The 13978-nt window shown below is 37.1% G+C and overlaps 1 protein-coding gene across 3 annotated transcripts in view; it reads left to right on the plus strand.

Annotated features, from left to right (window-relative positions):
- Nucleotides 1-7674: 7674 nt before the first annotated feature.
- LOC106054313 (uncharacterized) overlaps nt 7675-13978 on the plus strand; it is a 38443-nt gene continuing 32139 nt past the window's right edge. Inside the window, exons 1-4 of one of the 3 annotated variants that reach the window (XM_056014778.1) lie at nt 7675-7746; nt 9996-10561; nt 12945-13144; nt 13785-13894. In XM_056014778.1, coding sequence (XP_055870753.1) covers nt 10040-10561; nt 12945-13144; nt 13785-13894 — 832 coding nt within the window. In that variant the 5' untranslated portion in view covers nt 7675-7746; nt 9996-10039. Of the gene's footprint in view, nt 7747-7990; nt 8105-9995; nt 10562-12944; nt 13145-13784; nt 13895-13978 lie in introns of those variants that run through there. The other 2 variants (XM_056014777.1, XM_056014776.1) reach the window with 2 other exon arrangements.

Consider the following 13978-nt stretch of genomic DNA (forward strand, 5'->3'; position numbering starts at 1 on the left):
ATAGGACTGTAGATCTAGTTTGGGACCAACTGGAGCCAGCTGTGCCATAGTGTTGTGCCATTAGTGTCTAAATTTCCGGATATATAGGCCTACTGAGGTGTTGTGTTGGGCTTGTGAATGCCACAAGGTGCGGATTGTTTGTGCTAAATCTTTGTTTATTTTGTAGAACACTCGTTTATATCACCAATATATATATTCATATCAATAAAATCTGGTTATTACCACCATCGTCATCCCTACTTGCATTCTAAGTATCCATTGTATTTAATATTTCATCTGTACCTCAAATAGTTATTTAGTCATTTAAGTTACTCTCATTAATCTTCGGATTTTAAGGCAAGTCTTATTATAATTATTATTATTAATTATTTATCACCTGTTAAGATAGAATGTAAGGGGTGGCCGGGTAAACGAGCCTAGGCTGAAAAAGTAACCCTGACAGTCATATAGTAGTTTATTTTCCAAATACTCATGTGAGCAGTATATCTATTTGAAAGTCAATCGACATGCTTTATGTTAACTGTCAGATATTTTGATAACAATTTATATTAGGCGTTGATGAATAACATTTCATCCTGTTGAATATGATTTGATAATAGTGTTCTATACAAGAAATACTGACAATTTAATTATTTAATTTATTTAATAATTTTTTTATTATGATGACAATTTAAAAATAAATTCATCCAAATTTTAATAGCCTGCCTGATTTTTGTTGTGTTGAATCTAATACATTTGTGAGATTGTCTTTTATTTTTAGTTATTACATATATTTTTATTTGTGGTTTGATACTACGGTTTTTTATATTGAAAGTTGATTGAATTTGGTTGAATTTAAATTGCTTATGACTTTTGGAATACCAGTACTTATTTACTTATTAGACTGAAAGAGAAATACCAAGGTCACGGCATAATGCACCATCTTGGCTGCTGATAAATTCTCAAATTACATTCTTTAATAGCAAAGTCCAACATTTCCTTCTAGAAGTCAACTACACTGAAACCGTGTATAAGTAGTCGTTGAGGCAAAGTGTGAAGTCCCTGCATTCAGGTAAAATATAACTTAACGTAGCGGGGCTAGTATTATATACAATGCTTAGGCTTGCTATAGAACGGCCGGATCTAAGTCAGACAAATGTAGGCCTATTAAATTTAGAGAGATATTTTGAAATAAAATAAATATAAGAAATACTCATGAACAACGCTATATTTTAAGGTAAAAAATGCATCTACTTGCATTATTCAACGGTTACGACCGCTTATAAGTTTTTTAGACTTTACATTGTTTATTTTGGCCGGATCATTCCCTCCCTTTTTATTTGTTACCGCCCTTCCTACAAAACTGTGCTTTTTAAAACCTCCAGCATCGGACTTAAATTCCCAGAGTTCGATGATGTTGAATGGCTTAGAGAAGTTTGCCAATCTTGCGCTTACTGCAGCAACATCCGATTAAATGAAAACAAAAAGTCATTGGACCTTAGACCGCTCAAATCAAGAGGTGGCATGATCATCAGGGATCGTACACTGCCAATGGAGCCATGGGTAGAGCACTATGCAAACTCTACCAGATCGTAAATGCTATCTAACTAACTGCTTTGTCTAACTTCTCAACACTAACAGTTTTGAATTAATTAGATGAAACGCACTTTGTAAAGGAATCGAGAGCAGCTGACATGTTGGAAAGCAGCCGGAGGAATTGGAATTCCTGCAGAAACCATTCAGGCTGGAAAGCAAGACTTAATAATAATAATAATTATAATAATAATAATAATAATAATCTTAATTGTCCTAAGGAAATTTGTCTTACAATTTGTGCATTACACCAAACAAAACATTATAACTATAAAAAACAAAATGTACATTCACACCAGACTCACTCATAATTTACCTGTGAAAAGTTTATATCCGATTGTTTCTATTTAATGATTTAAAAGATCATTTCAAAGATGCAAACATCGTTAAAATTTGTGTGTGTGTGTGTGTGTAGTGTCCTTTACTTGTGACAAACAATACACATTCAGAACAACTGAAGATTTGTACCACGCTAAAGAGGGGAGGGTGTCCATTTTCGACTGAGCACATTTTATTGCGTGACTTCTGAAACTTCTATTTTGTTTTCCCGAGGTTTATTGTAAAACCAAAAGAAGCTGCAGCGTGCGCTAGTTCGTCGACCGCGAGCTTGAACTCATGTTCATTGTGAGCTTGTAGGACGCAATCATCGGCATAGAGAAGCTCTGTTAGACAATTTCTTTGGTTTTTGAATGGGGCAATAGACGTGGAAGATTGAACACATTGCTGAGCGGAACCTGACGTAGATGCCTTCGTGTAGTCGCAGCCTCATTCGACCCAGCATTACACAAAAGATAGCGAACAGATAACAACAAATGGTATATGCAATCGCCCACCTTACCAAAGTGACCAAACAACATACCAGTGTGTGTAAGGGGCGGGGGAATTTTATTGATTAAAATATTAATTTTTAGTAAATATTTTCTTTCGGTCTCAAATGTGTATCCCGCGGCCATCGTGAGTGACCTCCAGCTTTCTCGTTCTGAGGCCTCATGCAACCAGGTGCTCTCTTCTATGTCAGCCAAGGAAAGTTGGCGCCTAAACTGGTCTTTGAAGCATATCCGTGGGGCGCCTCTGTTACGTCGACCACCTTTTAGCTCACCAAAAAAGACTGCCTTTGGCATACGTTCGTCTCCCATACGGGATACGTGCCCTGCCCTGCGTAACTGTCGGACCATAAGAAGTCCCTCTATACTGTCCATACCGGCGTTCGCAAGGACATCACTGTTTGTAGTGCGGTGGAAGCGCTCAAGAAGTCTTAGTTGTTTTCTGTATATAGTATCTATGTCTCAGAGCCATATAGAAGGGTTGAAAGAACCACCGCCTGGTAGACATTGATTTTTGTAGGCAGGCGGAGCGATTTGTTCCGCCAAACTCTCGCCTGGAGGCGTCCAAAAGCGTTACTGGCTCTGGCCAGACGGTTGTCAACTTCCCTTGAAAGTGAGGCGTCATTTGATACTATACTATCTAGATATGTGAAGAGGTCTACCACGTTAAGTGGCTGTCCGTTTACGGAGATCCTTATGGCTGAGTATGTTTTATTGGGTGACTTCTGTTTTCCCTAGGTTTATAGATAAACAGAAAGAGGCGGCAGCGTATGCTAATTCGTTGACCGCGTTCTGGAGATCCTGTTCATTGTGAGCTAGCAGGGCGCCATCATCGGCATAGAGAAGCTCCGTTATGACCATCTCCTTTGTTTTTGTATGGGATAGTAAACGTCGAAGATTGAACACATTGCCGTCTGAACGAAACCGGATATAGATGCCTTCGTGCAATCGCTGCCTCTGTTCTGTAGTCACAGATTAATAATAAATTACTGTAGACGTTACTAATTAATAATGATAATAACGAGACTGTCTTGATCAAGGTAGACATATATAACTAACTTTTATTTCCGTCCGATTCATTGCTTTCGCATAAAACATAAACAACAAACAATGACGTAATATCTTCTAATATTAACACATCCTTCCTTTTGAAGCTATCATCACATCCTTCCTTTTAAAGTTCTTAATACTTATATTTACAAGGAATTTTGACAACTCGACCACTTCTGGTTGTCTTGACCGGCACAGCAAGTTCTCTAGATGTTGGTTTATAATTGTCTGTTTCTTTTGTTCTAACAGTTTGCTGTTCATTGTCTTCGTCGGTGTCATAGTACCCAGAGATGTCTTCTTCGTAGCTCTTGTTTAAAAACCGTTGATTTCGTCTGTATGTTTTCCCATCATTTGTCTTTATGATGTAAGATCTGGGTGATGGATGTTTCTTAATGACGACTGCTTTCTGCCATGTTTGTCCTAGACGAACTCTCACCTTCTCCCCGACAGAGTAGTCTTTAGGTAACCTTGCTTTTGCATCGTACCTCACTTTGCTTTTCCTCTGTCGTTCGTTGAGTAATGTCTCTGCATTTTCAGCTACCGATGGTTTCAATAGTTTGGGATCAGTTGGAATGATGTCCCTGAGTCTTCTACTCATCAGCAGTTGTGATGGCGAATAAAGCAGTCCGCTTATCGGAGTATTTCTATACTCGAGCATAGCGAGATATGGATCTTTCCCACTTTTGTATGCTTTGTTGAATATCTGCTTTACGATACCAACATACACCTCACTTTGTCCATTTGATTGAGGGTATCTGGGACTTGATGTTGTTATCTTGAAACCCCATACAGAAGCAAACTCTCTATATTGATAGCTATTGAATGGCATATTGTCGTTCGCTATTTCTTCTGGTATGCCATGTCTAGCAAAAATACCTTTCATTGCCCTGATAACACATTCTGCTGTTTTGTTCTCTAGTCGTTTTATTTCAGGATATTTGAAGAAATAGTCCACAACTAGCAAATAGTCATTGTTTCGCCATTCAAACAAATCTGTCGCAACCTTTTTCCATGGTCTGTCTGGTACAGCATGAGGTAGCAATTTTTCCTTCACATTATTTCTTTTGAACGTTGCACATGTTGCGCATTTCATTATTGTCGAAAAAATATCTTTAGACAATCCTGGCCAAAACACACTCTGTTTTGCCTTGGATCTGGTTTTCTCAAGACCAAAATGACATATGTGCAACTTGTCGAGAATTTCATTTCTCATACTTGAAGGAATTATAATTCTGTTCTCATAAAACAATATTCCATTCTCTTCGTGAATACTGTCTTTAAATGACCAATACATTTTCACTGTTTCATGAACTTGAGTTTTTATCTTTGGCCAACCTTCTCTGACATAATTCATTACAAGTTTTAATTTAGCATCAGATTCAGTTTTCCTTCTAATTTCAATAATCTTCTGATCACTTCCCGGAAACTGTGCTGTTGCGCTATGAATTCTCATAACCATGTCATCATTTGAATTTGATTGTTCTTGACCATTGATGTACGCACGCGATAACGTATCAGCTATTTGCATTTTTGAACCTGGAGTGTAAGTTACTGTTAATTGATATCTCAACAGTCTTAACATCATCAACTGAAGTCTTGGTGAAATCTTATGTAAAGGCTTAGTCACAATAGTTTGCAAAGGTTTGTGATCTGATTGTACAGTCACAGTTCTTCCAAAAATATAATGGTGAAAATGTTCAGCTGCAAACACTATAGCTAACATTTCCTTTTCTATTTGTGCATATCTGCACTCTGTTTCTGTCAATGATCTTGACATATACGCAACTGGTTTGTCTTCTTGCATTAAACATGCTCCCAACCCTTTAGAAGAAGCGTCACACTGAATAGTAACTGGCTTTTCAGGGTTAAACAATTGCAGAACTGGAGCTTCACTAAGTGTTTTCTTTATTAGTTGGAAAGCATTTTCTTGCTCTGCATTCCACTGCCACAATACATCTTTCTTTAGCAATTCACGCAATGGACTGGTAATTGTTGACATGTTTGGAATGAAACTTGACAGAAAGTTCAACATCCCTAGCAGTCTTTGAATTCCTGGTCGATCTGTTGGTGCTGGCATCTCCATTATTGCTTTGATTTTAGCTGGATCTGGACGAATACCATCTGCTCCAATTCGTCTTCCGAGATAATTAACACCAGAAAGTTTATATTGTATCTTGTTCTTGTTGAACTTTACATTGTTCTTTCTAGCTCTCTCCAGAACTTTTTCAAAAATTTGATCATGTTCTTTTTCATCTTTTGCTGCAATTAGCATGTCATCTGACATGATATGTACACCTGGTATGTCTCCGAATACTTGATAAACACGTTTCTGTAATACTTCACTAGCTGAGGATATACCAAAAAGGCATTCTCAAGAATCTGTATCTTCCAAACGGAGTATTGAATGTACATAAATAAGAGCTTGGTTCATCCAACTCAACTTGCCAATATGCATCCTTTTGATCAAGTATACTAAACACTTTTGCTGCTCCCAGTGAACTATTGATTTGATCAAATGTTGGTATAGTGAAATGTTCTCTCATTATATATTTGTTCAGTTCTCGGGGATCTAAACACAACCTCAAAGAATTATATTTCTTCTTTGCTATAACCAAGTTATGAACCCATTCTGTTGGTTCATCAACTTCTGTGATCACTCCATATTGTTGCATTTGTGTGAGTTTTCTTTTCAATTCTTCATAGAGTGATGGTGCAACTCTGAGCGCACATTGAATAACTGGTTTTGCATCTGACGTCAGTTTAATGTGATATTTCATTTTGTATGTACCGAGTCCTTCGAATACTTGCTTATATTTTTTCATCAACACTTGTGGAACTTCATTTTGTTGCTTGACATCGTGTACTTCGACATTTCTCTTTGCCTCAATTAGTTTTAAAGCAATATATGTCTTCAGACCTAGTATAGGATTTATACTTTTCTTGATCACGTACAGATCATCTTTAACTTCTACATCGCCGACTTTAAATGTGACCGATGCAACTCCCTTCAGTTCTAATGCTTCATCCCCCAATGCTCGTAGGGTAGTATTTGAATTCTTTAACTGAGTATCATTTTCTAAATTGTTCCACGTTGACTCTGATATCACATTAGCTTGTGCTCCTGTGTCAATCTTCATTTTGACTATTTTTCCCATAATATTGACACATTGTATTTTCTGTGAGATCCACCACAAGATCTGCAATCTCTAATGAAACTTGTGACATGATTCTTTGCCATATTTTCCTGTGAGGTTTTGACTGGCTTCCTAGCTTCTGTCTTCTTTAATTTATTAGCAGCATCCACATGTAGTCCTTTCATATCTATCATTTGGTTCTGTGTATGCTCGACAGCACGAATTATGCTTGCTGCTTTCTCTAAAGTTAAGTCTACATCTTTCAGAAGTCTCTCTCTCACTCGATCCGACTGTATGCCACATACCAATCGATCTCTGGTGAGTTCATCTCGAAGGTTGTCAAACTTGCATTCTTTTGCCAAATTCTTTAACTCAGTATAATACTATTCAAACGTTTCTCCGTCTTTCTGCTTTCTTGAAAAGAATTTAAATCTGTCATACACAGTGTTGGACTTAGGCAAAAAATAATTCTGAAACCTTTCAATTACTTTGTCTACAGTCTCATCTTCACATACTTGAAAAGTATTGTAGATGTCGCGAGCGGGTTCACCGATCAGGTGTAACAATAAAGCTCTCTTCACTGGCTCGGGCTTCGTATTTTTTCAGTGGCGACCATAAACAGTTCAAAACTTTGTCTCCATTTTTTCCATCTTTCAGATAGATTACCGTCTAGTGACAACGGTTTAGGAGGATCGAATAATTCCATTATTCGTACAGATTCTAGATTCTATGTCTAGATCTAGATCTAACAATATGAACTAACGACACCACAAATAAAATGTACTTTTAGCAATTTAGAAACCACTAGATCTAAATCTACCTGTTACCAGCACTTTAAAGCAATGTGACACTAGATTTGACACCTAATCTAACACCAGATCTGACACAAGATCTGAAAACAAATCTGACACCATGTTCTGTAGTCACAGATTAATAATAAATTACTGCAGACGTTACTAATTAATAATGATAATAACGAGACTGTCTTGATCAAGGTAGACATATATAACTAACTTTTATTTTCGTCCGATTCTTTGCTTTCGCATAAAACATAAACAACAAACAATGACGTAATATCTTCTAATATTAACACAGCCTCATTTGACCCAGCATTACGCCGAAGAAGATAGCGAATAGAGTAGGAGCAAGTACACAGCCCTGTTAAGGTACAATTGTTAAGGTACAATAAATAATTGTGTTCAGTTTCAATTTTATCCTAGAATGGGTGAGGGGGGAATAACGTGTTCAAAATTCGTAGCAGACAGACAGAGTTGATATAAACTTTGTAAAAAAAAACATGGTATTGATTTTATTTGTAACTAGCTGTGAAAAATGGGTTTACCCGATATGTTAAAAGTTTGAGTGAGGCAAAACTTCAAATGTAAGTCTAGACAAATTAAAAAGTTGTTCCTGGAAACGAAAACAAAACAAATGTTTATCTATAAAAGAGCAAGTTACGAAGAATGCTGACGTATTTTACCGTAGCAGTACTTTATTTGTCTGTCGGTGTTTTACTAGGTCAAGGTACAAATTATGCATTATCTTTTCGATGAATCTGATCTTTTGTATGCACGCCTCTCATTTCGTTTAGCATATAGATCTATCTAGAGACTCTAGAGACACTCTAGGTGAAGTAGGAACCGGGTAGTAGGCCTAATTGCTTACCTAGTCCAATGGTCCTAGAGCTAGAAATGAATCTGTTGGAGTCATTGAGTTCTAGGCCATGAAAATATGGCTATGACAAGTCAGGGTCTATATCTAAATCTAGATCTATGAAGATTCTTGAGTTCTAGGCTAGGAAGTTATGCTGAGTCTATATCTAGCTAGATTATGAAACAAGTGTAAGTGTAGGTCTAAATTCGTGTGGTTGGTCATTTAGGGCGCTTCTGCTGATGCTTTAACAACTTCAAGTCATGTCTATAGATAAAGCTTTCATCTGCGACATTGGCTACACAGTCCTATCTTCGTATCAGTATCAAAGATCAGATTTTAAAGTGTCATGCACATCTCTGAACCAAAAAAAGACACTAACTCTACTGAAAGAAAGCTAGTTTTTTATTTACATTTCTCTCGTGCTGCCTGCTGCCTTTTCCAAACCGCCCCACCTTTCCCACGTCGCCACGCGCCACGCTACGCTAAGTTGAGCGTGTCTTGTAGACTTGGTCAGCGAGCCCGCTAGGAAGAATTAGGGCAGATAGGAAGTGACAGTAAAAAAAGTTTTTTTTTAACAACTTTTTTTGCCTCCCTCCCCTCTCCCCCCAAAAAAACCCCTGATTAAGTGAATGTATAACTCTACTAAGAATATAAAACATTCTAATAATAGGCCATTGGGAGATTTTCAAACATGGCGGAGTAACTATAAATAGCTTTGCTTTTTGGTGTATCCGGTGTACAAAAACTAAAAGAAATGATGATACGGTAATGTGTTTATTTGAAACAGCTTTTGTTGCACTTTTTTAGCCCCGCAGAATCAACATTGTTCAAACCTCTTCCGTTTGTAGCACATATAAAGAAAGCATTCGATGTTCACTCTATGACTTAGTCAAAACAAACGGACAACAAACTAAAGGCGATTTCATTTAAAGATCAACCGCCAAGCATTGAGTGTTCAAATTGAGCTCAATTCTTTTTTAGTGAGTTGGCAACAGGGAAGTCAAACTTAGCGTCCTTGACATTGATAGGTTTATCGTGACTATCTCCAAGAGATCCTGACTTAGAAGACGGTGCGCACAAGGAACGTCTATTTATTATCGTCACCTCACAACTTCCTGGAACCTAGATTGAACCTGGACACGGATCACGAAAACGGCTCTAAGGATTTTCCTAGAAATTAGACAGTTGCTGTATATCGTTGTGAAAAGAATTACAAGCTCGTTGGATATACTGGGAAAACTACTATAGTGAATAACGTGGAAAAAAATTCATTTTCTGTCAATGAAAACACATAATGTATCAAAAATTGTCAAAACCATCGGAGTTTTCCCTTTAACGAGTATGCTATGTGGTGGTCAATGTTTCTGTGGCCCACAGTTAAAGAGGGTGTTATGTAGCCAGCACAACGAATGAGCAACCGCCTTTACTTTCCCCTATCTATTGGGTGGTACCCATTAGACTCAGAGGCGCCCTTAAGATCCAAAAATTAAAAATCCCAGTCCTCTTTATGATTCGAACTCGGGACTTTCTGGTTCTGGTTCAGCACTTTACCACTCAGCCACTGAGCCTAACTGTAAGTCACTGTTATTTAACTGATGTCATGCTTGGCTTGTGCACTCAGGCATATCCTTAACTTCTGAGTAAATAAAATCTCGGTCTCTCTTAGGATTCAATTAAACTACAGGAATCATCTCGATAGTAAAACGCCTTTTCTTAGGAGATAATATTCTAATTCTAAACTATTCCTATTTTTAAACTGCAGATAGTGATTCAACAACGGCTACTGATGAGGCGTCTACGGAGAACATGTTCACTGATTATTTCACAGACTATGTCACAGATAAGGTCACAAGTAATGTCGAAGTTAATGTCACAGACGATGTCACAAAAGCTGGTACTGACAAGATCACGGGTGGTGTCACAAGAGGGGCTAAAGACACTTTCAAAGGTAACGTCACAGAGGATGTCAGTGAAAATGTCACTGACGCTGTCCATGAAAACGTGACTACTGCCTTTGACACGGACAACTCCAAAACCAGTGATGTCAATCTCAACGCGACGCAAAGTGACCAAAATGTTACCCAAGCCAGCTTAGACTCATCACTTGGCCTCAACGGCACCACGCCACAGAGTAAAGTGAACGCCACTGGTACCACTCAGCTTGCAGATAGCAAGGCCGCCAATGTTACGGTAGGAGCAATAGACGTGAACCAACCTAATAATGGCGCACCAAATCTCTCCAGCGCTCGTTTTGAGCAAGTGGACGTCACTAAGTACTGCATTCAGATGGAGTGGGCAGGTATGGACTTCCTGTCCAACAAGATTCAAGTGAGTAGTCATAGTAGTTGAAAAAAAAACAAACTTTTCCAGTAGATATTAAATTAAAAGCATACTTTTAGACACCCTGGTCTGACAGGGTTAGATTTATACTTGAAAAAGACTTAAAATCTATTTGAGATAAAAAGGTCCCTTTTTCTGTCCCGGAATTATTTCTCAGCACTAAATAAGAATTTGGGATAATTAGAGGTTTTAACTTTTAAACAATTAAAAAGAAATAATGTCTATGTAGATTGTGAAGTCATGGGCGTAGCCATGATTTTTATTCGGGGGTTGGTTGGAATCCCCCCCCGGCCATATGTATATATATATATATATATATATATATATATATATATATATATATATATATATATATATAATCAGTCACAAAATCCCATCCCTCCCCTGCGGGGTGGAGGGGGATTCATTTCGGAGGGCGGGGTTGAACCCTCCCCCCCCCTCCTACGGCTACGCCCATGTGTGAAGTAATAAACCTTTACAAGAAAAGATTTCTTAAACACTTCTTGACAAAATTTACTGCAGACTATCGCTGCACTACCAATACAATTCATAGAATAACTAGCACATGAATTATATATAGTATACTTGGTAATCTTCTATAATATCTCCTGCATATGACCTATTTTTCTTACAATTTAATTTACATCAACTCAGTTTGTCTGTCTCTTCCACACCCATCTCGGATCAAGTTGATACTTCGCACAAGAATCATTTTCTAAAAAGTAACCAATTAGACAATTAATTATGGTAATTAATTATTTTGCTTAATAGCAACAAGGGAGACTATTTCTCAGTATTCACGATATGGCTAAATTTGTTGAGTTTAGTCACCAGAAAAAATGTTAACGTTATTCTCATTCACGCATTCTCCGATCAAGTTGATACTTTAAATAATAATCTATTGTACTTAACAAAACATGAATCAATAAACCGAAATTCTCAATTAGTCAGTTAATTATTGGTAATTATTTTTCGTTTGATATCCAATGAGGGAAATAACGTGTACATTATTGATTGATATAGTTTTGACGGAGTTATTCCTCTTTAGATAAGCTTTGTTGTGTTTTTTAAGTTTTTTTTTTTTTGTTTTGCTTGTTTATTTGGTAAACATGATAGGTCTCGACGTTTATTAAAATCTTGTCTGCACATATTTATAGTTTAGTTGTACTCAATCTTAGTCATACTTCCCTGTGTAGCTGCCCACTCTAGTAAAGTTAGAAAACGTTACAAAGGGAGCCCATCATCTGGTGCCAATATACAATACCTGTGAGCTGGTCAATACGGGACCGGTCTGGAGTAGAATCTATAAATAAAGACCCTGCATTTCCTAAATCATCCAAGATTGAGTCTCTTACTTAATTTTTCATAATTTTGACAAACTCATTGAAGATTCTTGTAAAAAAAATTGATGCTCGATTCCGAGATTTGTATCTGGCTTGCTAGAAAAAGAGGAAATTTTGTTACAAGTTCGAGTGATCCAAGGAGATAGTCACTGTGAGGAGAACCAAATGATATTGTATCTCCTCTGAAAGTTTTATCTGTTTTTCATTATTAATTAAGAATTACATGGGTGTCTCTTAGACTTTACTTAGGCCTAGATTCTCCCGCACCGTTCGGCGTATTTGGGCGGTAAGCTGTCTCCACAAAGATCTGTCACTGGCAATGTCTGAACCCTCTTCCCACCTGGTGGGATATTTGTGCATGCAAAGAGTTGACATATAAAACAGGGCCATTTGCTGGCTGCTACAGCTTTCAGCTATATTTATAGTTCTCTAGAAACTACCCTAGTTTCTCTCCAAGTTTAGGCGTACCTGGGTTCAGCTGTAATTACAAAGCACAACTCGATCAAAACACAGAAACTTTATTATACTTCGTGGCACAAATCACAAGTAGATCTCTCTCTCTTTGTCTACAAACTAGCACACTTCCGGTCATTCGCGCATAATTTATAACTGACATATATCTGTAAAAATAGATCTTACACACATACGAACATTCATCCGTGACACTGGCGAATAAACAATTCATTTACAGCAATAATTTTCATTGGTCCGTTTGGGATAGAACAAGCTTTTTGAGCAGCTGTCTAGATTTGAAGCTTCTTTGATTTTCCAATACGCCAGTTGCGTGGTGACGGACCTTTTCTTCTCGTTCAGAAATCTCATCTTTACTGAACTCATTCGGAGCCTCACATCATTCAGTCAACAATTTCAATATGTTAATGACTATGTTATTTTTTTTTTACAAATTGTTAATAAGATGTAAACTGTATTTTTATGTTGACTGAAAGATGTAGAAAACGTTTTTTTTTTATTATATAGCCAGCTCGTTCTTACTTTCTCACTTACCTACATATTATTTCCATCCTAAGGTGAATGTTACCAATAATAAAACTCAGAAGGTGTTACAATTTAATGTGAGTGCCAGTGACTGGAAGTTCCGAGTCTGTGACCTAGACGAGGAACAGAGTTACCTGGTGAAGTTGGCTGATCCCTTGTGGCCTCCAGGGGAAGTTATCGAGACAATTATGTGGACTCTGCAGGCAACACCACCTTACCCCCCTCTTCCAAGGTGAGACATAGGCTATTCAATAGCACCATAAGGGCTCTAGGAGTGCACTGGCGTAGTCTCCTACTCAGTTCTCTTTTAAAATTCTGAACAAATGCTTTTTTTTTTTTTTTTGATATTTTTTAGGGTTAGGGTTAGGGTTTCTAAAAAGTTATATGGCAGATATCTTGAACTCTTAAGATGGTCTTGTTGACAGCTTCATTGTTGGATACAAGGATGTCCTGGGGGAGAGGGGTTCTTCATATAATAAAAGTAACTATCTGATAGAAATGTTTTCCCAAGTAAATTAGGAGTGAGTCTGGTGTGAAGGTATATTTTGGTTGTCTATAGTTATAATGTTTTGTTTGGTGTAATGCAAAAATTGTAAGACTAATTTCCTTATGGATAATAAAGATTATATTATTATTATGATTTTTGACTGGAAATATAATCTTGTGAGAGTTGTTATTTTTTTTTTAAATTTAAATTAGTTTTAGATACACTTATAATACAATTTCACCCTTATGTTAAAAATATCCAAATCTACCTTTAGATCTGCTTACTAAATAGAGAATCCATAGGGGCTTATTTGGTTTTTTTTTTTAGTTTTGATGAAAAACAAACTCTGTTACATTGTTTCTCTAGTGCCTGTTTTTTATTTCAGGGTCGATTACACGACGGAAAAATCTATTGCTTTGACAATTTTTCCAGTTGACTTTGACCAAAATACGGGACCTTTCTCTGGATTTGACATACGAATCAGTAAATTGATTGGTAAACTGATCATGTTGATTTCAAATAATAATTTATAATTAATCATTTATAGCTTTTATATAGCTCTACTTTCATGCTTATATC

Source organism: Biomphalaria glabrata, chromosome 16 (genome assembly GCF_947242115.1).
Source record: "Biomphalaria glabrata chromosome 16, xgBioGlab47.1, whole genome shotgun sequence".
Lineage (NCBI taxonomy): Eukaryota > Metazoa > Mollusca > Gastropoda > Planorbidae > Biomphalaria > Biomphalaria glabrata.